Genomic DNA, 26,052 nt, shown 5'->3' on the forward strand with positions numbered 1-26,052 from the left:
GCTATGTTTTTATTTGGGTTAAATAGTTCTTGAATTGAATAAGTAACATTTTATCATTGTGCTTTAAGTCCATGGTCTTTGTTGCATCATCACTCTCTGACTTAAGTTTATTTATGCCCTTACTCAAAGTACTTTTTGTGTCCCTCCCTTCCAAATATCATTTAAATTTTGGGTTTTGTGTAGCTTCCCTTAATAACCTCTTCCTGTTAGAGGTATACAGAATACTAAGTTGAGCGATTTTTGTAGAATAAGGCCCAATGCCCTAAAAGTTGTATTGTAACTTTCTTCCCGTGTCAGAAAATAAAAACAATATAATTTTTATAGTGTCATGCCAGTATACGTGGCACAAGGGTCCCAAGTCATGGAATGCAAACTGGGTTGTTCGGGAAGTATTTTGTCCAATCGAATTATGCTACGTAACCAAACACCCAATCAGATTCCAGAACTTAACTTATGGCCAATGAAGGCGCGCCAATCCTCAGAGTGATATTTCTTCTAACCAATCAGGTAGTCCCACATTTCTCATCGTGGAAAGTCAATGGAAGTAAAACATTCTCACATTGAGCAGAGTTGTGGTTGTGTTATCAAAAACAGGTAGCAGAAATTCCACTAGCAGCTGAAAAAATTTATATAATTCAAGAGATGAAGACGATTATGCAGCCAGCTTACTTGACATTGCTACTTATTTTGGGAGGAGTTGCACTTGCTACTCCAAAGCCCAAAGATAGGGTCATTAAAGATCCTGATCTATCAGATTTGGAGCACCAAGAGGGTGACGAACACAACAAAGACTATGACCACGAAGCCTTCCTTGGCAAAGAAGAAGCTCACAAATTTGACGAGCTCACACCTGAGCAAAGTAAAGAAAGGCTTGAGTAAGTCTGTTATGCAATGCATTACAATTAGTATGATGCCTAGGCCATCCTCGTGTGTCCCACATGCGCAAACACGGGCTGGGCCTAAATCAGCGAAGCTTACATATTCGTACTATGAAGACCACTGAAGTTTTTTTCACCGTTTGAATAGTCAGTACATGTTTTCTGTGCATCATTTTACATATTTTTGCGCTATCAGTGCCTTACGACGACGCAGAAATTTGTTTGTCTGGCTTGTTAACAAACATAAAACAGCATTCAATCAGTAGTAATGACACCTGCAACCTGCGTGGGGCAGTAGTCGCTGCATCTGTGATTTAAATGCATTTTTGTTTGCTTTTGAGTTAACCTACTTTGACAAGGTCTAGGGTGGTGCGCCACAACTGGGCCACTTATTTGTGCCAATGAAGTTTTGCCAAAAGTGCTAGGTGCACAATTATTGGTCAATGTTCTTCAGTAACCGAAGAAGTCGAAAGGAAGAGGAATATAAAGATGAAATATGATGTACAATGCCTGCCAAAAGTCTTAGAACACTAACGTCAGTTTCCAAGGTCAAAATCAATCATCCCCCTCTCACCCACGGAACAGTGTTGGTTAACTTTGAAACGGGTTAGGATTTTATGCAGCACTTTCTGTTTTCGTTTCCTAATTATGATATTTCTCTACATTATCTTCGGCAAAAGAATGAAAGATTCAAAATGTATTGCAAATGGCTGGGTGTTTCAAGTGCTTTTTGGCAAGCATTGTAGGAAACGTTCAATAATTGATAAACATTTTGTAACATCAATATTTACCTGAATTTGGCAGAGAAAGTTTTCAAGGAGCATGCATTTTTTTATTTGAGTTTGTCAAGTCATTTTCCTGTCCCAAAGAATTATTAATTATTGAAAATATGACAGTTGTTCAAGAATGGTACCACAGCATAACGATTCAAAATATTGTGTTCCTATTAGCATTTCAAAATGTTGCTTATCTTGGGAACCTGAAATTTATGGCCTGAACAGCTGGACAATGTTACGTTAAATCAAATCATCATGATGTTCTCCAAAGAAGAAGTGAAATATGAAATTTTGTTTTTGTCAACAAAAAATCTATTATTTTTTACCAGACCCTTCCTACACAGACCAATTTATAGGTCAAGACTTTTATCTCTGGTTCCTGTATTTTGTCATGAAAGAACGACTGCGACACTCTTATTACAAATTATAACCCCCACCTCCCCCAAGAGATACTCGTTTTATCAACACTATGATGATTTTTATTTTGCTTTTAGAAAACTAGTAAAAAGCAAAATTGACAAGAACCAAGATGGCTTTGTCACAGAAGAAGAACTCAAGGATTGGATTAAATATGCACAAAGCAAATATATATTTGATGATGCTAACAAACAGCTTGAAACTAATGATGTAGATAAAGACGGTTTTGTTACTTGGGATGAATACAAAAACAACACTTACGGATTCTTGCAAGGTATATTTAGCAGTACTGGCATCATTTTGAAATCAATAGTGACGTTACAAGGGGAAATGCCCCCTCCCCCTTCTTAGTTATTTGTAGGATCAGGTTTGTTTGTATTTCTTCTAATTTAATGGGAAAAGTCAAGGAAAGGATAAGACTTTAGCAGCATATTTTTTGTGAAGTAATCCTACGAGTTTGAAAATGCCTTAGCGTGTCCTGGTTGCTCTCTTCAGGCATAAGTTATTGTTAACAGGCAGTAAAAAGAGCATGACCTAAAAAATTTGTTTTGTCATATTCATTGTTAAATGATTCAAAAAGTGGTTCTTTTGTATATACATGAACTGTTCATGACCTAAAGTGTTTACACCAATTAATTGTTAATCTCATATAAATAAAACTCAGATACAAAGTAGGAGGATCATTTTATTCCACCAAAGAAGACAAGAATAGTGCAACATGCAGTTTGGGGAAAATTGCATATGGGTCAATATGAGATTAGATTTTGGAGCCATTAAGTATATAAGAAAGGAAATCTGATTGACAAATATTTTCACACTTATTAACTTCATCTTTCAGCGGATATTCATTCAGAAAAATATATTAATGAGAACCTTGCTAAAGTTTAATCATAATTTATAAGAGGCTCTTAAGTTTTAGTAAGATATTTTGATAAAACATAGGTTCCACTGTTTAGATTCCTATAATGGGCAAGACTTCCGACTAATTTGACTTCCAAGTAAGTAGTGTGCCTAATTTTTGTTGTTGTGGCTAGCTCTGACTAGTTCACCCCGATTGAAGTTCTTTGTTCCTCAAACATTCATTTTGAACTTGAAAAAGTCCACATCTATTAAATAAAATTTGGGTCTCCGTTAACCCTTGCTTAGTTTATATATATTCCTCAACAGTCTAGTAAGCCTGTCCATTATTTTTGCAGAGAGCAATGACAACTCTGATTATGATTATAAAAATATGGTTGTTAGAGATGAGAAAAGGTTTCAAAAGGCTGACAAAGATAGTGATGGAAAATTAAATAAAGAAGAATTTGCATCATTCTTGCATCCTGAAAATGATCCACTTATGAGAGATATTGTTGTTGATGAAACAATGGAGGATATTGATAAAGACAAAGATGGATTCGTGTCTTTAGAAGAATATATAGGTAATTAATGTCTGGCATATATTTCGACTTTTTTAGTTAGTAAGCTTGATTTATAAAAATTGTGTGTCTCTGTGATTAGCTCTATGGCCTTGATGCTACAGTTTACTGTTTTAGACGAATATATATAGCCTTTTTGTTAACATATTCAAAGAAAACTTTTCACACAAAAAATGGAGCTTCCAAAAAAAATGGATGAAAAAATTTAAAGACAAATGTTAATGGAAAGAAGCTTTTTTACAGATGAAGTCCTTGCAGATGGTAATGAATTAAGAATAGGCCCCTTTTTGCCAAATGTTTGAACCCAACATTATCTAGTAAGGTGTCCCTATTTAGATTTAGGATCTTGATGATTTGTAGATTAATATTGTTTAATTATTCAATGTTTGTAATATATTTTTTCATTGTCATAAGTTTTCTTACTTTTGTTTTGGTATAGCAAACTGATTTTGTTATATTGTTGCATCTTTCTGCTTGTTCAGGAGATCTTTGGCCTGAAAGTGACCGTGAAGCTGGAAAAGAAGAACCAGACTACATTAAGACAGAAAGAGAACAGTTTTCAAACTTCAGAGATTTGAACAAAGACGGAAAAATGGATAGAGTAGGAATTTCAATTGCTTTATGGATGTCTTTTTTTATATTGGGCATGAAACCTGTTCTATTTCAATACTGAAGTTAGTGATTAATGGTTTAAAAGAGTGACTGTTTCAGCTTTATCTTTGATGAGTTTTGTGTCAGTGCTAAATATGAGCCATTTTTCATCGGGAAGGGGAGGGCAATTCTTTGCCTGCTTGGTTTATTTGCTAAAGGATTTATTTCTTCAAATTAGGATGAGGTAAAACAATGGATACTCCCACCAGAGTATGATCATATTAGTGCTGAAGCAAAGCATTTGATGCAAGAATCAGATGGGGATAAGGTTTGTGTTAACTTTTCTGTGTTTTTTTATCATTGGAATTTGTTCTTGTCCTTTCATCTTGAAAAAGAATTTGTTTGGAGGCATTCCCAAACAGACATTTTGTGTTACTACACAATGTGGCTTGGAGCTGACGGAATAGAGTTCTATAGTGTTAGGTCATAAAAAATCTGTTTGTATAATTTTTTGCTTTGACAAAATGAAAATTTTTGCCTAAAAAAAGACAATGAAATATCTTTAAATATGGAAATCAGGTAAATATGTTCATACTGTTACAATTTCAAAAGTATCATGAGACGTTCACTCCTCTCAAAGCTCATGTTTTTCATATCAAACAAAACTCAAACTAAATACAATAGTCTTTTTTTAGCCTGCATGCTTTTTATTCCCAGAGAGGCTTGCACGTACATAGGTGATAGAAGGCTAATAAAAGATTTGAAGATTGCTGTCTATTTTGGCTTGGTTAAAAAAATTTGTGAACAGAGATCAAATAACAGTGATTAAAGATGTTATCTACATTGCCGCCAAAAGTCTTAGTACACTAGACCAAAATTTTTTAAATGAGTAAAAGTGCACCCCTCTATTCCCCACAATGTTGCTTTGTGCCATGTTAGAAAATTTGGTGTTGTTTAATTTTGCTACTGATATTTAACTCTACAGCCAACATTGTTTTGGAGGATGGGGTGCAAGTGTCAGTATTTTACCTGAAACAATTGATTTTGCCAAACAACATTTAAGCAACATGGTGTTCTAAAAACGTTTGACAGGGTTGTATTTGTTCAACAATGACATTGCATAGGTTGGTCAGAGTGAATCAGAGTTGCTAACTACCCTTGAGAATTTTAAAGGTCTTGACATTAAATCATTTGTATGATTCCCTAGTAGGGGGCCTATAATAGGGATTAAAAAAGACACAAAACCATGCAAAATGGGCCAAAAGCAGCTATCGGCAAGCGCATAAAACCAATATACACTAAAAGGTACAAAATGCATCTAATGTGAAGCCACAATCATAAGAAAACCATTGCCAAATCAATAAGCCACACATAGAAATAAGGTCATGGCGGTGAAGCTGCAAACCTATAATAGACCCCTCAAAAAAAATTTAATAGAAATATCATTCCATTACCTTGCTTAAAGGTATTGTGTCCATATAAAAGGTCTGCGTATAACCAGCTTGTCAAGTAACATAAAAATATTGGCTTGCGATTGGTCAGTATGCAAAACTGCTCACATGAAAAGCTAGCATTGCAGCAGTGTAGATGAACAGAACAACTGTAATGGCTGTAGTGATGACAATGACATGAAAAATCACATCTTTCTGAAAACCACCACAGAATTGCTTGCTTTAGCTGGAGGCATTACCTTTAATATAAGCAAAACCTTTCATAATTATCTTCTCATTTTCATAATATATATACATTCGTTATTATTAGTTGCATTATCTGTGTTATTTGTATAATTTGCTGGAAAGTCTTTTAATTGTTTCTCATTTTAGGACTCAAAATTATCAGTGAAAGAAATTATCGAAAAGTATGACCTATTTGTTGGCAGTCAAGCTACAGACTTTGGAGAGGCCCTGAAAAAGCATGATGAATTTTAAGATTCAAAAGCTGTTAATGTTTTTGTTCCAAATGTTGCAAACTCTCGGTAAACACTTATTACAAATATGTCAGTTAGCTGGTTATCAATGGAACAATTTCACAACCTCCAAATAAACTAGCAAGCCCAGCACTTTCAGTTTTGTATGCATGTAATATTGTTACAATAAGTTCCACTTTCTATATTGTCATAGATACATTCACCTTGTGAGAGATCATAGTTTTATTGTTTAGATTGATGTTTTGGATATATGGATATGCTATCACTGCTGATTTTGCATTAATGGGTAGTCAAGTGTTTCTTTAAAAAGTCAGTTTCCATTGACCATTCAACCAACAAAAGGATGTTTGTTTTCTATTCCCACAGCTACAAGTAAAACAAGTATTCTTTGTTTTGTGTTCAGTGCTTTGTTTTCAGCTTTGATGTTGTTTGTCAAATAGAATTTTAAGAAAGATATTTGTTCATGTATTCTTTGTGAAATTTTTCAAAAAAATGTGTGCTAGGTTTCTAAATTTTGTTTTTCTCTGTCATGCTCTTTACCCATTTTTATTTTCATGTTATGTTTATTTACATTTGTTTGTTGTAAACATGGTTGAATATGTACCTTTTCATTTGGAAAATCAACTCGAAGGAGAATGGATACCACTCACAGGAGTACTTCTCTAAAGGAAAAATTGCCTCATGCACAATTTTTTGTAAATGACCTCTCTGAAATACTGGAAATTCTTTACTTTTTATTTTTAGTTTGGTAAGGAACTTTAAGAACAAATTTAACAGGGTTTGGCTGCAACTGCTTTCGTCTCTGGCACCCTTGTCACCTGTGAATTTGCCCTGTACTTCATTTTAGATATCCTTATAAAATATACGTCCATAATTTCTGCAATTGCCTATAGCTAGAGATATTATCGTAGATAACAAAACCTGATGTATTTATGAAAATCTCTCTTTGTTTCTCATAATTTATCTACGTTTGTTAAGTCATCAAAGGGAGTTATTTAGCCTGACATCCAAAGGCAATTTATTCCAAATCTTTGCACCCTGAAAAAGGCTTTATAACAAACAACAAATTATCTGCCTTGCATCAAACTACTTTCAGAATTTCTCCTAGCTATGTTTGAAAAGTGAATGAGTGCAAGACCTAATTGTGTCTCAAGAACTGTCGTGATATCATTTATGAAATCAAGAACTTTTTGCAAGTTTTGTTGTAATTGTGATAGTAGCTTTGCAGTTTTGTAAAGTTTGCGATCTGGGTCAGTGACGCATTTACCCATGGGCCCACTTGGCCCGGGCCCTCTAAAATTCTTTGATTTAGGGGGCCCCGTGCAAAATTTTTTAAAGCCTTTAAAGTGCTCTTGATTTCAGTCTTGTGTTTGAATGGAGCTAGGGGGCCTCTCATTTTTTTTTACCCCAGGGCTTTTGAAACTTTCGTTTGTCCTGGTTGGAGCTTCCCCCGATGCAATGACTGCACTTAGTTTGTTGCTCAATTTGCCATACAGAGGTGTCTCCGGTGAAAAATGTCTCACAATGCTGAAAGGGGTACATAAAAAGGGTGTGAACTAAGGTCCACAATGACACAGTAGCGCCCTTGTTTCCTTTTGTTTAATGGCAGCAGATTTTGATATCCTGGGAGTCACAAATTTAAAAAATTAGTACCGATAATTCCGCATTTTTCAGAAAAAAGGTACCCCTAAATAATGGCACGTCCCCGTACCTTCAAACGTGTTACGGTACCAATATTTTAGCATTTTTCATAAAACTAGAACTCGATTCAATGTATGTCATCAATTTTGACGGCTTTCTATTTCCTATTTACAACGATATCAATTTCAGCGCCATCAATACCAAATAACAAGGACACTATTTCATTGTCAGCAACTTTTTTAACCTTGATCGAGAACCTACAGCCATTGCTTGTGTATATATGACATTATATGATCGAATTCAAATAGCACTGTTAACTGATATTTTTCGTATAAAATCGTCATTTAGTGTTTCTCTCATCAGCATACATTGTCAGATAGAGCGATCGTCAACAAAGAATAGGATTGGACCAAGACAGGAACCTTGTGGTACACTCTTTAAAATTGAAGATACGCCATTGCAATATTGACATCATTTGGTAGATAGCACATGAACAATGAATGCTCGTGCCAATCTGTGCCATATTTATTTAGTTTGCGAATGATATTTAAATATGTTATCACAAGATGGTATCACAAGCCTTTTTAGGCTTATGAAGATAAACGCTTTGTATTTGCTTCTATCCGTATCGACATAAAAATCGTCAATGTCTTTCTACAAATAAGTAGCAACGGTTTATAAAGACGCAAAGTTTTTTTTCAAATCATCTAGACAAGAAAAAGAAAGCAGTTTGTGAAATCATCTTTTTGCCTACTTTGTGCGAGTTTTGCCTATTTTTAAAAACTATCGCGACCATCCATGAATTGCGCGTTAGGCTTGTAGTGAGTAGATGATATAAACTCATCGATCTAAATCATTGATGATACTTGAAAAGAAAGATTTTGCAATGTTACACATGCAAACGTAAAGATTCAATTATTGCAAGTTTATCTTATCAATTGTATATTTTCCTCCTTATTACCAAACAAATGCGGCGAATTGTGCTGTTGTGGTTGAGGTCCATGTCATTTTTGACCATTTTTGCACGCGCTTTTGGTGTAAAGAAAAAGACTGTTTTTAGTTGCTACACAGTGTTCATGCTTAATTCAATCATCAGGCAGGGATTAATTGATGTAGTTTTAGTACCGAGAATAAGATTTTGAATTCGTGATAGCGTGAAGCTCGTAATAAACTGGGTTCATAATAGTAGGATATTACTACCGTAGTTTCCGATGCAGGTTCTTTTTGGCCTGTGTTCCAGACCCTATAAAGTTAAGGATCAAGAGCACAGGCTAGCCCTTTTTGCTGAAACAAAAAACCAATTGAAACTATTCTAAAAAAGGTGGAAAAAGAAACATGCGAATTTTACGAAAGGTTGAAAACGAGAATAAGCGAATATGAGTACAGGCATAGCGGATCAGGGGGGGGGGGGCAAAAATGCAAGATATAGCGAAGTTAACCACCAGTAAAACCTCTTTTTATTCTGTTTTAGCCCCCGCGCTTTTCTCAACGCTCTGCTGTGCTTATGGAACATTCATTCATTTGGTCTTTAGCACTAACAATGCCATGACAAATCTGTGCCAAATCTTTCAAGAACGATTGACAAAGGAACTTTGAGTGAAAAGAAACAAAAATAATATGAAATTATGTCTAAGAAAAGAAAAAAGCAATCCTTCAGTCTTTTTGCGTTTAATGTTTTAGGGTATCTAGGTACTGGAGATTCACGAACAGTTTTTCATTAAACTATATTAGTAATTCTTGACTTTTAGGTTTTTTAGTGGTTTCTTAAAGGTAACGTGTCCATATAAAAGGACTGCGTATACCCAACTTGTCAAGCCATCTATCGAAAAAACGGCTTGCGATTGGTCAGTATTCTTGCGATGCAAACTGCTCACATGAAAAGCTAACTTTGCAGCAGGGTAGATAAACAGAACGACTGTAATTGCCGGGGCGATGACATTACCGTTGAGTAGTTTTTCTTATGTGTTCTGTATTTTTGAGATTGTACCTGATGCTTTAAGCTGGCAAATTTTATTTCTTTTTTTTTAAGACAAAAACTTATTGTCAGCAATATATAAGAGCTATGATTTGACACCCTGGCCTGAAAGCAGGATGGATGGATTGTCTGAAAGCAAGAATTCTGGGATAAAGAAAAATCTTGAAATAGGATTGCTTTCCTATCGGAGAAACCTATCGGAGAAACCTATCGGAGAATAGGTCGGAGAAATCACAAAAGGGTAGGAATTTACTGAAATGATGTTATAGATAAATTTTGCAGCAGCATCTAGTTTTATCTATTGCTCTTTACCTTGATAAGAAAATCAAGACTTTGTTTAGGTCTTTGCTAGTTTGTACTCATCGCAGGGTATTTTTGGAATTTGACGATCTTTTCCATTCCTTTTTAAAAAAACATTGAACACAATGTTTTGAAGTAAGCAATATGTCAGGGACCGCGCACCAGTTTTAATGTGGGAGGGCTGAAAAGGGCGTGACAGGAATTTTATGAGGCCACGCCCACTAGAACGCCGGAAAACCCCCCTTTATCAAAATACTGGCTTATTTCTACTGGGGTTTTATAAACAATCTGGTTCAGAGAAGATATCAGTAGCTATAAAATAGCTTTAAAGATAGACAAGATTAGCTTGGGGATAATAAAACAGCAAGAAAAAAACCTAGAAAATGAACAAGAGGGGTTCCCAGTCAAGAAAAACTGCTACTTCTTAGGATTATACGATTCAATGTTGCGCGGTGCCTGCAATATGTCGCATTTATAGTTTTAAAGCCGTCTTCGTTTGTTATTTTATATAAAAAAACATAAGGAATCAGTGTCAAAATTAAATTTACTGAATGCTGGTTCAGGAACTAAAATTATTCCATCTCTTTTCGTCAAAGAAACGAATAGAAACCCCATCCACAATTAGTAGCAGAAACACGTGGTTCAATTGTTTGTGGCGGCACCCGCCACCTGTCCATATTTGTCGCCCCGACCCGCCATTTCCCAGCGTTCAACAGTCAGGCCTTCCCGTCGTACATCGTTGGAAGCTGATAGAAAACCGTCGTCCTTTGCGTAAGTAAATTTTTGTACCAAATTCAAATCGTGATATGCCTAAAAACACATCGATTATTTCGTTACAACATGGAATTCAAAGTTTTGATGAAACACAAGCAGAAGCAGCTGAAATTGAGAATGGAGGAAACATGAGTAGAAACCAACATGGCGCCATGTCTGCCTGACTTAAAGTTTTGAAAAAGAAACTAGTTAAAACAGCACCTTAGGCCAACCCACATGGTCTCCCAACCTCTAGAACAGACCCCGTGTCTGGTAAGGGATTCTAACTGAACACTGAGATCTCTTTGCTGATGAGCCTCACATTATTCTAAGACCACGTTTAATTTTCAAAACAGGCCGTGAGCTTGCAATCAAATTGGTCAACTTTCTAAAACGAGTGTCACGACAATGCCATCAGTGTTTGGGTGCAAAGAAAGTTTCTCGCAAAATTTTGGAATATGACAAATTTTCCTAGATGTAGATTTTAGTTACCACAGGCGAGTTTCGGAATTTTTACCAACCACAGGCTAATCTTGTAATAATTAAGTATTATTGTTTATATACATATAGACTCCTAGTTTTTTACCAAAACTATTTTCTATATTTTTACCAAAACTATTTTCTATATTTTTACCAAAACTATTTTCTATATTTTTACCAAAACTATTTTCTATATTTTTACCAAAACTATTTTCTATATTTTTACCAAAAATATTTTCTATATTTTTACCAATAATATTTTCTATATTTTTACCAAAAATATTTTCTATATTTTTACCAAAACTTTTTTCTATATTTTTACCAAAAATATTTTCTTTATTTTTACCAAAAATATTTTCTATATTTTTACTAAGAATTTGGAATCTAGTTAGTATGTTTAATGCCATTTACTTTAAAATGTTGGAAGAAGATAAACATATTAATCCATTATATAAATTTATAGGAATACAATTAATAAACATAATTACATAAAACATAAAACAAAAGACACTCCCTTGACATTTATGTTCTGTATTTGAGGGGGATATTTGCTTGAGTTTTAACTTCAATTAACTGAGTTAGGCTCTCAATTTTAGCTTCCTTGTAATGTTTTTATATATAATCAAGGATGATGCACAAGCCCCCCACTAGAAACTTTGTTTCTTGCGCGAACAAGTTTACTTTGAAAATTTGAGACTGCGTGTCTGAAGTTATGCATCCTTAGTTATTTTGATAGTTAATAAAGTTAAATGTTATTGTCTAGAGATTTTGCACGGCCAATATGCAGAAATGCACAGATGTGTGCACAAGCAATATATTGTGGGCCTGCAACAATGTTTTCAGTCTAGCACTAAGCCTGCAGTAATCTGTTGCTATTCAAGATTCATTCATCTTCGCCCATACTCAATAAATGCTAAAAAAATTTTAGTTCACTTAATTTCCATGTAATTTTTTCCATTTACAAATTCTTATTTTTTGCATTCAATTATACACCACCATATCATAAGTATTGCACCACCTTGAAGATGGTGAATTGAATTATTGAGAGCTATTGTTATGCAAATTATTTGTGTTTTTAAGTGGGGAATAGAAATGGATCAGAAGTAAAACAACCACCAATAAAAACTTCAATCTAGATTACAAATTTGAATCTAAAATAATCGAATTACAAAATTGGAAATTTCAAATTTGAATACACAAACAGGCACAGATTTCTTGAAAGGGTTGTATATAATTGAGCAATGTATTAATGTGGAATTCTGTGTAAGACCTGATAACCTTTTCAATAAACAATTCTCTGGTTTGTTAGAGCCATTTGGTTTTCCTGCAAAGCAAAATATTTTCAATAATCTTAGAATTTGGACTTGAAGTTATATTGGAAAAACTTTGATTCTTCTTGGCTGGAAATAAACCTGTGTTGGTTTCTTTCTATGCAGGTAACTTTTCATTGTATCTGCATAGAATACTCATTATAACTGTAGGCACACATTTAAGGAAAGTTTGCTTGATTATAAGTGTCATCAGTGGCACTTTGCCTGAGTAAGTTTCTCTTGTTTTCAGGGGCCTCTTCATTTGCAATTTGTTATTCCTGGCTGAAAGTATGATTTCTAATATGTTGATTATTTTTGTGAGACTTTGCTTGCTGTGTGCAGGGACAAAAGGATGACTAGGCAACAAAGCACCTGGATTATGCCTAGATTTAAGCTTGGTTTCCACTTTGAGTTAACGTGAGATAATTCTGAGTTAAATTGTAAATTAACTCATGGTCTGAATTCAAGTTAACTTGAGTTAGTGTGAAATAGCATTTGATAACGCGAGCTAACTTAAAATTAACCCATGTACCGATTCGGTTTCCATTTGAGGTAGAATTAAGTAAGGACTTGAACCCCAGATAGCAGGGATCTATAGTATGCAATTAAAACCATTGGGCCATTCCTACACCTCATAGTATGATAGTACTACTGTTTTTTGAACTACAGAAATTTCAGTAAACATTTTTTTGAACTTCCAAAAACATTGGTATAGCCTTTTTAGTTAAAGCATTGTCTTCATTTTTTAGGAATGGAACATTATGAGCATCAGAAATAAACAGTTTCAATAGCAGCTTGTTCAAGACTGCACTACTCATCTTGCACGATGTTTCCTGCCAGTTTTAGCTATTTGTGAAAGGTTGTTTGGATGTTTTTGGTGGTAACCCATTAGAAAGTTTTGAATGGATGATGAAACCAATACCCAACCAGCCAGTGGAAAAGTCAAAATGAAACAGGAAGTTGATACAAGTCATGTGTCTGGAGGTAATACTAATCATTAAGAATTTTGCTCTTGAAATAAAAGAGGAAATGTGATATTTTGCACTCTTGGAAAGCAGTAGGCATGTGTCACGGTATGCATGTGTTATTGCATGCCTTTCCCAGCGAAAGCGAAGATTTTGTGATAGCCTGGGTAATCAACATTAAAAAACATTAATCAACATTAAACTAAGTTAAAACTTGAACTCTTTTGAAGTTTTTGAATAGGTAGTTTTTACAGAAACTTCTAAAAGCAGTGAAGCAGCTGCTTTTAACTTAAATGCATTTTTTTAAAAATGAAGTTAAGAGAGATGTTGCTGTTCAAATCTGGGCTTTAGATAGGGGGAAGGGACATGGAGGCATGTACCTGTTGCTTCATTTGATGTTATTAAGAGATGTGCAGAAGCCATAGATGCAACCCATCCTTTGACGATGGGGGTCCAGCACCATGGCCGCTTACATTTTTGCAAAACCAAGGAGTCTTTTGCAAGTTGTTAATAGTCTTAAATTTCCCCTTCCCCACTTTCCAACTTGCTATGGATAGAGAGACCAAACAGTTTCCTACATTTTGATTAATAACACTTTGGAGATTTAAGGAACATTATAAGTGTTAGGGTCAATGGTGACAAGTTCTCAGGCATTGAACTAGGGCTGTTAGTTTTGCTGGTTGTAAATAAGATTAATAAAAAATTAGAATTTGCATTTATCCAAAGTGGATTCCTTACAAGTAATTTTTATGTTTTACTTTTTAGAAGGTGAAAATACCGCTCCTCTGGGCCTTGATGCAATACCACAAGGAAGCCAAGTTGTAAAGTCAAGCGAGCAAGAAGTCATCAATATGCTGTTAGCACAACATGGAATCATAGCAAACTCTGGTTCTTTAGATGTAACAGCATTCAATACCCATCACAGTCCTACTCTCAGAACATCAAGTGTTGTGTCTGAAAACAGTGATGAAACAGATGCAAAGGTTCAGTGATATTTTTTTTCCTTACATTTACTTCCATTGCAGTTTTCTCTTTGAATTTTCATAAATTTAAGGCTATCCTCAAAAACAGGCAAAAAGGCAGTAATATTACTTGGAGATTGACAATTGTTATTAGCTTATAATGTGTAAGAAGGAAGAAACAAAGAATATGCTGTCTGTGGATTCTATGAATTTTGCAATGAGTTACAATACAAACAATAATTAGGAACAAAGCAACACAATGGTGAGAATCTTATGTAGTCAAATAGAATTTTTAAATAAACTAAATTTAATAAAAACTTATATTTTGCTCTATAGGGCTTCAACTATCAAGTCTTGCTTGTGAATCTTTTATCTGGCCTAGTGTAAAGAAGTAAATGCACAACCATAATCCATTAATTTTGGGTCTCAAAATTAGACACAAATAACATTCCTTTATCAACAAGCATATAAATACAGATTCTTACAGTCAGTAGCAGGCTAAATATTTTCAATAAAATTATTTTCTTCATTTCCACAGCAAAAAACATTTAGATTCTTTGTAATCTATCTACATAGACATGAAAAAACTGCTATTATGTAAATAGAAGAAGTTGGTATTCACCTTAGGGCTTGATAAAATCTTAATTAGGCAAGTAAAAATGATCTGGCAACCTCAACAGCCATGTGCTTGAATTTCTGATGGGCCAATTTTTATTCACAATTGGATATATATATATTTCCTAGTTTAGAGTTTTGATCTATGTTCTGATGGATCAAAAAGGTTACTCTGAAGAGTTTTAGACCAAAAGCTTAAGTATGTTTCAAGATGTTTCCTATTTCAAAGCTATTTCTAGATTTCTACCACAGAAAGATTGTTTATTTGCTCTTTGTTTTCTTACATTGTTATATGTTTGTTTAGTAATCGTTATTACATTTACCAGTGTGGATTATGTATTCGTTGCAACCTTTAGGCAATGTCTTTAGGCTTTATTCTTGTATTAATTTTCAGGGCACCTGTAATGGGCTTGATTCCTTTCCTATTTTAGGAGATTGTGCTGCCAACCATGGTAGGGCAACCAGGAAATGATGAAAATATTAACACAACACAAGGTAAAGTTCATTCAGCTTTGATAGTGATGTAGCTACTAAGGCATATTTGTCTCAACAAAATTTTGACATCAATGTAATGAATTGGGTGGTATTTCAGTCTATGAGATGACTAAGCAAGGAGAAAATGATTTGTGATGAGAAGCTTGATTTTGTGATTCACCATCTCAAATTTGCTTTATATGCTCAGCACCTATTCCAGAAATAAGACTTATTGTAGATGATACCCTAATCTTCCAATCGCTTTGGGGTTGTTTTTGGGAAATTAAAAATTTAACTTCAACTCCTGGAAACGTTATTTTCAACGACTCAACGCAAGATTAAATTTCTAAATATTCTCTTGTGGTTCACTTATGTTCAAGGACCCAAATAAAGTTAGCCTTTAAGACAAGCCATCAATTTATTCTCTCAAGCTTAACCAAAAGCGTTATCTCAAGCTTAACCAAAAGCTTACCACAATCTTGTATGCAAGTTCCAAAGCTTTTTCTGCAAAGAAAAATGAAAGTTTCTTGAAGATCAGAGGTTTCCCATATTGTATATAATCAAACATATGATATTGTTCCTTTAGTTTTTAAAAAGGCGTGAAATAGACCGATGTCTGTCTTCCATATTTGCTAAGGCAAGAGTAATCTTACAACAATATACCGAGATGATATCTGTTTGTAGGGGGGGGGGGGCTGCTATCTCTCGATAAGATAACCTTTTTTTAGAGTCCTTGTCCTTAATGAGTCAACCGTAAACACAATCATGTAAAGAAATTGGTTTTTGTTTTGCTATTTTTCCTATTCTTCTATTAAATTTGCAAACAATATTTGGCGATACAGAATTTAGAAATTGTTTTTTAAATAAAAAAATGACAACTAAAACGATTCCAATATCGGACAGTGTTTACTGGAAAACCGAGACTGGAAAATGTTTTGGATCACTAGTAAAGCCCGATCGTCGTTCCATCTAGCAGTTCTGGAAAACTATCTGTAAACATGAAAAAGCCGCTATTTTGTGCTCCATTGGTAACATTTTAAATAGGCAAGCAGCACTGATTGGACAACCTCAACAGCTGATTGGCATATTTCAATCCACCAACTGGCTCATTATTTCCTAGCGTGGAGTTTTCGATCTATGTTCTGATGTTTTATACCCTTTTTGAAGTTATTATTAATGTTAAAGTGTATTTAAGATTAATTGATAAGGAATGAATATAAAAGATTGTATATTTTCATGCATTTTTAGAAGGTGCAGAATGCGTACAGGCAGCTGAGCTTACTCAAACAGAGCAAGTCGAAACTGGAAATGCGTATCTGTCTTCCCTCAATGCATCGGATATTGGTAAGGATGCAAATAATGCTTATTCTGAAATTGAATGGCCTGAATTGAAAGTCCGGTTCCACAAATAACCAAAGTTTACTGCAATTCAGGCATAACTGCACGGGCTGTGTTGATAATCGATGAAAGAGTCTCTTGCATGAACGTTGGTTCGCATATTTTGATTGGATGATTATCTCATTTTGATTGGTTGATTATCTCATTTTGATTGGTTGATTATCTCATTTTGATTAGTTGATTATCTCGTTTTGATTGGATGATTATCTCATTTTGATTGGATGATTATCTCATTTTGAGTCGGTGATTATCTCATTTTGATTGGTTGATTATCTCGTTTTGATTGGATAATTATCTCATCTATTTTGGCAAACAGAAAACGCTTGGGGATCTCCTCTTTTAGCTCTTGTCATTCGCTTTAACTTTGAAAACCCTACTCTATAATCGATGGCCTTGATCATAACATTCCCAAAATAATTTTTTGTTCAAGTTTCATCATAGTTCCTTGAATTTTTTATTTAAACTATTAAGAAACAGTTCTATGTGCAATATCGTCGTTATAGATCTGTCAAGTATTAACTTTACAAACATCTTCCAGTTGAGTAATGTTAAATGAATCTTTCCCGTCTGGGCTGCTTTATTTGTCAGTTAGGGCTGTTTTTGTTGCGTCAATTTTTGCGCCAGCAATCAAAGTAGACACGGTTATTTTGTCAGGATTCATTTTAATGTTCTTTTTGATTGAACATATCAAATGAGCACGAAATTTTCTGTCAGGTGAAATTATTGCATCAAGCTTTTCGCCAAAAATTTTTGTTTGTTTTGAGTTTGGATTTAGTTTGAAATTCCTTGCCGTGAGGGGCTCACTATTTGATTTTTTATCTACTAATGTTGTTTTAGAATTTATACTTCCACCTCTGAAAAATTTCTTGGAACCATCTTTCCAGGCTCAAATATTTTTTGCGGCCCTAAAAGCTTTCAGTGCCGTTGCTTGTGTGACTGATATGCCTGTCTTTGAGATACCACCTTTTTTTGTAGTGACGACATTTGTGACAGACGATGGCCAGGGTGGGCACATCATCATTTCCGGCGGCGCAGAATACCAAGATAGCGGCGTAGTGACAATGACCGGGCAACAGGTAGCCAGAGTAACTGAAGGCCAGTTGATGACTATTGCTAGTGGCGAGAATGTACCAGTTTCAATTGCAGGTGCGTCTGGAGTTTGTTTTATGCTTTGATGGTATTGTTGTATAATTTTGCCATATTTTAATACAAATGTAAGGGCGGGGTTGGGCATGGCTGACTTTCTTTGTTTTTTGGTCATATTTAACTCTCATTGGCCATTCTATCATAATTAACAGTTCGCAGTTAAAGGAGAAATTGTGCAAAAATATTTCGCCCATTTTTTCTTGTTGCAATGATATCTGATGACAAACTAGACTTTGTATGTGTATGGAAACAAAAGTGAAATCGCGTGGCCTAAATAAAGCCCGTGAAGTTCAAGACACCTTCAATGGGGTGGTGACATGATTGAATAAACAGCGTCTTGGACTGATCCTTTGATTTTAATTTGATCTTTGCATTCAAAAGTCCAGACTTTCTTTTTTTCCAGCTTTGGATTCCTTCAGCACAGATCATGTCCGCATTGCTCCTTGTAGCGAAGGAGACGATGGAGCAACAACAACATCGTATTATGTTCTTGATGATCATGTTGCCATGGTGGATGGGCAGAATCAGATTGATACCAGTGATCAGGCAAGTGATTAGCTGATTTATATACTGATTATAATGCGTATACTTATTTCGTATTACCATTCGGAAACTAAAAACGTATATATTAAACTTAAAAGGTATATTTTCGTTACTTTGGTGAAATATGAAATTAGACTCAACTGTCAAAATTTGCTCTATGGTTTTTGACGATGATATGGCGTTTTATTTTCCAAATCAAAGGTGAATAATTCTCTGGCTAATGCTTCCGGCTTTCGATAAAGCAAGATGATTAGGGCTAATAGTTTCTCAAACATTTCTATAAACAATTCTATTGAAATCTTTAGATCCACATTGAGTTTTTAAAGAGCTTCGGGCGAGTTTCATTGTCTTTGGGTAGTGAACATATAAGATCTGCTTATTCTTATCTGCTCTTCATCGATGTAGATTTTAACATTTAATATATGAGTATGATTTACGTTTTGCACAACAAGGCTCCTCTCTGGTGCCTATTGTAATTGCAAGGATAATTGTAGTATATAGCTAAACCCTTAAACTCATAATGAACTAGCAACTGATCGTCAGAATCTTTATGTTCAAGAGAGCTTCCATATTTTCTGCTGATTTATAACCTTAATTTTTGTTTTTGTTTGGTATTTTTTGTGATTCCTAAGTCAAGGATTGATCGTAATTTTAGTTTGAATTGCAGATGCCTCTTTCAATACGTCTACTTTTGATTTCAGGAGGTATCAAAGAAAGTGTACCAATGCACCATGGAAGGGTGTGGCAAACAATTCTCGACCCCATATCGCCTCAAGGCACATGGCAGGTCTCACACGGGGCAGACATTCACTTGTGAGGAGGACGGTTGTCACAAGACATTTATAACAAATAGTGATTTAAACAAACATTCAAGAACACACACGGGAAACAAACCTTTTTATTGTGATTTCGAAGGATGCGGGAAAGTCTACTCAACTGCCCATCACCTTAAGGTAGGCTTAAATAGATTCAAAAAGCGACAAATCAGTGTGACACTATGACGTTTTCCAGTCTGTTATAAGCTGACTTTATTCAAAACTTAAGTCACCAAATTTGACCTTACCTCACTCTTTTCTTAATCCCCCCCCCCCCCCCCCTATCTTCCCTTGTTAAAGTTTTGCTGTAGGCCCCTGGACCTTTCTCTGACATCACCAACTATAAAAAGGGAAGCAAAAAGGAATTAATGACGTTTTATGTTTCTCCCTGACTGTATGACGGAAGGGCTGGCCTTGACTTTATTCCTATTAACAAAAATTCTCATATAGCTCCTGCAGATAACATGATAAAGATATTATACTCATTTATATAACAACGATGTTCATACAGAAAAATCAAAGTTTATTTCCATTCAAACATTTTTCAAGGTTCATAAAAGGTCTCACACGGGCGACAAACCATTTATTTGCAAATGGGAAACGTGCGGAAAGTCATTCAGTACCGGTTACGGATTGAAAAGCCATTTCCGGACACACACCGGAGAAAGACCGTACAAGTGTCCGGAAGATGCGTGCGATAAAGCATTCAAAACGTCCGGAGATTTGCAAAAGCACGTGAGAACGCACACAGGTAAAGAATTTTCATGAATTTTGTGCAGAAAATTTTGAAATTATATAAGTGTTGTGCTTTTTAAAGGACAAGTGACACGCTTTTGGCGCCAAATTTTTTTTTTCTTTTAACTTAAAGTAAAATACTGTATGAGAGTGTTATATTATTCCTTTCTGATTTCATTTTCAAATTATGGCGGGAAATGAATCACGTGACACCGTGACGTAGATTGTGATAATTTGCTATTGCTGCTACTGGTATACAGTGCAATATTAACGTTTACAACATGCTTCTAAACGAATTCAGTTCGTCTGGACCTGTCGCGTCGTGTTTCGTAGACTCTCTATTAATGACAGGGAAATTCCGAGTTATCACAATGTACGTCATAGGGTCACGTGATAAAAAGCAAAATCGCACCCCCTGCGCCCCCTGATTAGAATTTTTTGTTCTAAACCAGGAAAAACTTACTTCTAAATGATGATCTGTAAGTTAATGAAAAGAAAAGATAGGGTGAAAAGTGTGTCACTTATCCTTTAAGGCTGGTCGGTGTATGGTAGCAAAATTTACAATGAAATAAACACGATATATATATATATATATATATATATATATATATATTACATGAGAGTGTTTTTCTTGAAGATCTATATATATATTTATATAGAAATTTGTCTTTTGATACTTCCGTAGCACAGTGCTCAATACGTTAGCACGTAGAGCGTGATATATCATAGATTGAAGAAAGTGAAACTACATGGTTTATCTCTACATGGTTTATCATCTCCTGAAGAGTGAGTTACTCACGAAACAGGCTTGTAGAGATAAACCATGTAGTTTCACTTTCTTCAATCTATGATATATATTTATATATATATATATATATATATATATATATATATATATTGGGCCGTTTGGCTCAGTGGAATGAGTGGGGGTTTTCGACGCAGCAAACTGGAGTTCGATTCCGACCAAGAGTAGTTCGATACAATTGGGCAGCACCCTTGTGGAAAGAATTTTCCTCCTGTCAGCATTTGCCTTATGATTATATATATATATACTATTTACATGTTATAATTACAATTAATTCCACTCTTGACAACGAACGATCTTGATAATTTTAAAACGACTTTAAAACGTCCTTGACAACTCCAACTCCTCGATCCCAATTACTCTCTTTCCAAAACCATCAGCACGCCAATCCCAACTCCAACCGAGCTAAACCATCGATTAATCCAATTAAACAACAAGATACACGTAAGCGAAGTTGAAAGTTAACATCCGTCTCTACGGCAATATCTACACTAAACTGAATATGATAATATGATAACAAAACAACGATATTTAGACTAAATGTATATTACAACACAAGTTTCCATTAAAATTCTTGTGTCATTGATTTTTCATTTGATTCTGTCTAGGGCAATGATCTATGATTTTGTCTTTTTTTCCTTGACCTTTTTCTTAGCAATGAACGACAATTTTTTACTTGACAGGCGAACGACCCTTCAAATGCCCGTACGAAGGTTGCGAGCGATCATTTACGACGTCAAATATTCGAAAAGTCCATCTGCGTACACACACTGGCGAACGACCTTACGTCTGCGAAATTGAAGGCTGTAACCGATCTTTCGCCAGCGCAACCAATTACAAAAACCACTCAAGAATACACACAGGTTTTTATCCCTTCTCAAAATGTTGATCCTTTAACATCATCGATGGTTTTTTAAATAAGTAGTTTTGTATAGAAAATATTTCCAAATTACTGCGTTACGTTTTTTCGCATACTGTATAAATATATATATATATATATTATACAGTAGTTATACAATAGTTATACAATATATTATACAATAGTTGTTATTGTGTAGGGAATACATATAAGGGATTTATCAATGTTCGTCCTTTGTGATTTTGGTCGAATTCGTGTAGATTGCCGATAGATTTTCTGATTTTCGCTAGAAACTGCTCTTTCATAGCAAATTTGATATCGCGTAAGTTTTTTGGAAGCTTGGAATACCGTTGATCAGCGGTGCCGTCCTAAAAAGTTAGGAGGTCGGCTGTGTTGTAGGCAAATTCAAGAGGCCACACCCTTCACCACACCCAATATAATTGCAATTGTATAGAATCATTCAAACTATTCGATGACACAAAAGACTGATAATAAATTTAATAAAGGGTTGCGTACACAGAATTCGTGCCCCCCTCCCCCAAATCACCTTCACGGCACCACTGCCGTTGATTTAAGCCTGATTTTTCACGAGAGTACTCAACATATTTTAGTAGATTTTGTTTTTCTTTTGGTAGAAAAGGCGATTTAATTATCTATATTAAATGCCTCACATAATATCCAACCTATCTGCGGGGTTATGGCAACCATCAAGATTCTTTACCAAAAAAATGTTGGAAATTCACTCTTTTTCTCAGAATAAACACTCTTGGAAGACGACCTACATATTGTTTCACATCATGCAATTTCATTTTCAATAATCTGCAACACACTCTGTGTCTGCAATCTAGATAATTTACAACCTCATTCCGTTCTTCATTCATCAAGCAACCAACTTTTCCTGACTTTGTGTAATTTTGTGTAATTTTTCCTGATCTGCTAATTTGTGTAATTTCTTGTAACAGGTGAACGTCCATACGCTTGTGAAGTGCCAGGCTGTAACAAATCATTTACAGAATACTCGAGTCTCTACAAGCACAACGTTGTTCACACTCAGCAAAAACCGTACATCTGTAACATATGCCATAAAACATACAGACAAACGTCAACATTGGCTATGCATAAAAGGACAGTGCACGGTACATCAGAAGATGGCCTAAATGAAAACGGTAATGGATTTTCTTCTTAAGTTATAAAGTTACAGTTAAATTCCGTTAAGTTTGACCTTTAAGGGGTGTAAGGAAATTGTCTGACTTAGCGAGTGTGTCCGACTTATCTGGGGGTACGATTTGACTTGAATAAGGTTGGTATTGGGTGTTAGAAATCAATCGGACTAAGTGAAAGTCGGGGATACCCAGGGTATGACCTAACAGGATTCAACTGTACTATAAAAGTAAAGTTTTAAATTGGTTATTTCGTCATTTTTATTTCGGGTTCTGAAATGCTAATCTACATTCTTGTTGTTTAACATCATTCTAATTGATTTTTTGGCTAATTGACTTTTCAGAAGGCCTTGAAGAAGGTGAAAGCGGTGCTGAAAGACCGCCGGCTTCTAAAAGACAGAAAATATCATTTGAATCGAGTAATTCGCTTGCCACTGCGATGGTGCAAGGTCTGCCAGTATTACTAAATGACGAGACCACAATGTCAGCATTGCAGTCACATTATGCAGAGCTTGCTGCGCAGCAACAACTTGCTGAGGGTTCTGCGTTGTCAGGCGCCATCGCAATTCCCATTCAGGTTAGTCCATGATTATAAACAAGATTTTTGCATATATTCTGAAGAAGATGGTGTATTTTTCTCTTCTTGGTCTGTCTTACGAAGAAAATTCTATTTTTCATTAACAAACTGGAATTGTCAAAAAACAGGATAGAAAAAGTTTTATACACTTTTCGTCGGTTGCGTTGAACTCCTGTATTATATATAAAGACTTGCTTGCATCCTCGTATCCATTTAGGACCCATGTCTAAATTGTTTGGCAATCAAACATTTCAGGTTACGATGAACCCAGATGGAACCATAGCTGGCGCCCACGGCATCAACCTCACAGACAACAATGGTCGCCTCATCCCAGTCTCTCTTTCACTTTCATTACCTATATCGTCATTCGCTAATTCCATGGCAACATCAAATTCGAATGATTCCATTGCGACCTCGGAGGCTGCTGCTGCCGCCAGCGCAGTTCACGAAATATTCTCAAACCAGCCCAGCGAAACGACAATGGATGTGCAACTGAGTACAGGTCAAGTTATCACAGAGCCGATCGAAAATCCAGATTTGATCAATAAAGATCATGCGGGTGAGACACTAATTAATTTTCTAACTCGAGGAAGACCTTCCCGTACAAGGTGTGGGGCAAAGCCTTTTTCTTTGACCTAAAAGCATCAAAACCAAAGGAAGGAATATGTATAATGATAAGATAAGTTTTGTCGATACCAGCAATAAAAAAACTTAAAATATCAAAAGAGAGTATAGAACATATAGAAAATTTACAATCTTTTTTGGATGGGAGGGTAGGATGAAAACAAAGAATCCCCTTTACCTGTCACCCAGAAAAGTATGATACATTATGCTGAATTTGTCACTAACCCCCATGAGATGACGTCATTGTTTGTTGCTGCAGTAAGCAATAATTTTTTGTCAGTAGATTTGCACTAACATTAATAGCAGTAACAAAATTTTAGCACAGTTTTAGAAGGTCGTAGAAGACTTCAATGAGATAAGCTGTTTTTATTGCTAAATTTTGCAAGGAGTATGGAACTCAACACAGCAACCTATCCCGTGGCCAAAATTATTTTATTTCAAAGTTTGCTCAGCTTTTTATTTAAGGCAGTATTTCTTTTCTGTCAATTTTTTTATTTCGTTTGATTATTTCTGTCAATTTAATTACTCTGTAAAAGTATTAAAATGGACTGATATTCCTTATACTTTGTTGGCATTGCAAACTGATATTTCAAGTAAATGCAACTGTAATTTTTAGACGCCAAAGATGACGAGACGGAGGGGCTAGGCGGACAAATCTTGATAACGGCCGTATCGGACACTCATGTTTTAATGAGCGCGGATTCAGATGCCACTTCAGTTAGAATCGCGCCACGTGACTATTCAACGAACGATTCCAGTTTGGAAAACAAAGATGACGCCATTGCAACAGTAGGTTCCGATGCCTCCGCAGGCTCAGTGTCAATGATGATTGGAGAGGAATCTGAGCAGGAGCATGAAGAGGGTGACGTCACAGACAGGTACTTAATTAAAGAAATTGATGTAAAGGACAAGTCGGAAGTAAAATCGAGTCAGCATGTCTTGCAATAAAGTATGTTTGTTTAATCTTTGTATCTGATAAGGTATACATGTGTATAGAAAGTATATAAATATTTGATATTCGTATTTTATAGAAAAGCTGAACTAGTTATATTTGAAAAAGTTGCTATGTTGTGTGTCAAAGCTTTTCTATTATTTTGACACGAAAGAAAAGTGGCGTTTTAAATATGCACTCCTTACCAAGATTGACGCAGAGGTGACACGAAGATACCGCTCTGTTTCATATTTGATATGTAGGGGGAAACAGTTTGTTTCAGCAGATTCTGGATTTTTATATTTAAGCACCCCCCAGCCCCTCTACTCGTTTGGAGCACTAGTGCTGTTTTCAAGCTATTTCGGTCAGTTCGTCATTTCACGGGGATTTTCGTTTCTAGGTAAACACTGTAGTATTCTTTAATTATTTTAGTTAGGCCAGACTTTCCGAAATTTGCCACAAGTATCACAGTATAATAAAACACGTGCTCTCAGATATCGCTGTTATAATGGAAAAAGGAAAGACATTTTCATAAACCCCATAATACTGCCAAATAGCTTTTGTGGCGGTATCTCAGTTCTTGCTCGTTTTAATTTTGATAACGTGTACATTAACTGCTTCATAAGTTGGCTACAATGCATAGCAAATTAACCAGATAATGTGGTGAAATACGTACTGTACATTCAGTTGGAGAATTGCTTTGAGTGAATATGGGTGGCTGTTTTTGGTTGTTGCTCTGTACTGGACACAAATGTTTAATTAAGTTGAGCCACCATTCAGACAACCACAGATGAAAATGTTTATCTTTTTAGCTTAGCGTTGATTTGAAAAATGCTTTCACAATGACATTTTTATCGTTATTTTCATATGTCTATGATTATTTTACTCACCAAAACATATTCAAAGGAAACGGATTTCAGTTTGCGCGTATTAGAATTTAAAGTTCATTGTGGTGTAATTATATTTGGGGTTAAGTT

General features: G+C 35.2%; 2 protein-coding genes across 4 annotated transcripts; both read left to right on the forward strand.

The window, feature by feature from the left end:
• Positions 1-523: 523 nt before the first annotated feature.
• LOC135695574 (calumenin) lies at positions 524-6,519 on the forward strand. Its single transcript, XM_065214701.2, has 6 exons — positions 524-875; positions 2,149-2,345; positions 3,268-3,492; positions 3,972-4,090; positions 4,319-4,408; positions 5,904-6,519. The coding sequence occupies exons 1-6, from the start codon at positions 643-645 to the stop codon at positions 6,006-6,008; spliced, it is 969 nt and encodes a 322-aa protein (XP_065070773.1). The 5' UTR covers positions 524-642; the 3' UTR covers positions 6,009-6,519.
• A 4,074-nt stretch (positions 6,520-10,593) lies between these two features.
• Positions 10,594-25,784, forward strand: LOC135695570 (uncharacterized). Of its 3 annotated transcripts, none has more exons than XM_065214695.2 (14): positions 10,594-10,694; positions 13,216-13,450; positions 14,197-14,414; positions 15,440-15,503; positions 16,731-16,826; positions 17,856-18,026; positions 18,430-18,572; positions 19,271-19,522; positions 19,934-20,135; positions 21,608-21,787; positions 22,746-22,949; positions 23,288-23,520; positions 23,776-24,079; positions 24,761-25,784. In XM_065214695.2, exons 2-14 carry the CDS (start codon positions 13,369-13,371, stop codon positions 25,090-25,092), a joined length of 2,481 nt encoding a protein of 826 aa, XP_065070767.2. In that variant the 5' UTR covers positions 10,594-10,694; positions 13,216-13,368; the 3' UTR covers positions 25,093-25,784. The 3 variants fall into 3 exon arrangements, with proteins under 3 accessions (XP_065070767.2, XP_065070769.2, XP_065070768.2); XM_065214697.2 differs by lacking the exon at positions 10,594-10,694 and adding an exon at positions 10,701-10,949; XM_065214696.2 differs by lacking the exon at positions 10,594-10,694 and adding an exon at positions 11,551-12,592.
• The last annotated feature ends 268 nt before the right edge of the window (positions 25,785-26,052 follow it).

This window comes from Rhopilema esculentum, chromosome 2 (genome assembly GCF_057945365.1).
Source record: "Rhopilema esculentum isolate cy_ngs chromosome 2, ASM5794536v1, whole genome shotgun sequence".
NCBI lineage: Eukaryota > Metazoa > Cnidaria > Scyphozoa > Rhizostomeae > Rhizostomatidae > Rhopilema > Rhopilema esculentum.

Coding starts and splice junctions, on each gene's coding strand:
- LOC135695570 (XM_065214695.2), top strand. CDS start 13,369: ATGGATGATGAAACCAATACCCAACCAGCCAGTGGAAAAGTCAAAATG. Junction 18,027..18,429: donor TGTACCAGTTTCAATTGCAG/GTGCGTCTGGAG, acceptor CTTTTTTTCCAG/CTTTGGATTCCTTCAGCACA. Junction 21,788..22,745: donor CCACTCAAGAATACACACAG/GTTTTTATCCCT, acceptor TTCTTGTAACAG/GTGAACGTCCATACGCTTGT.
- LOC135695574 (XM_065214701.2), top strand. CDS start 643: ATGAAGACGATTATGCAGCCAGCTTACTTGACATTGCTACTTATTTTG. Junction 2,346..3,267: donor CACTTACGGATTCTTGCAAG/GTATATTTAGCA, acceptor TTATTTTTGCAG/AGAGCAATGACAACTCTGAT. Junction 4,409..5,903: donor AAGAATCAGATGGGGATAAG/GTTTGTGTTAAC, acceptor TTCTCATTTTAG/GACTCAAAATTATCAGTGAA.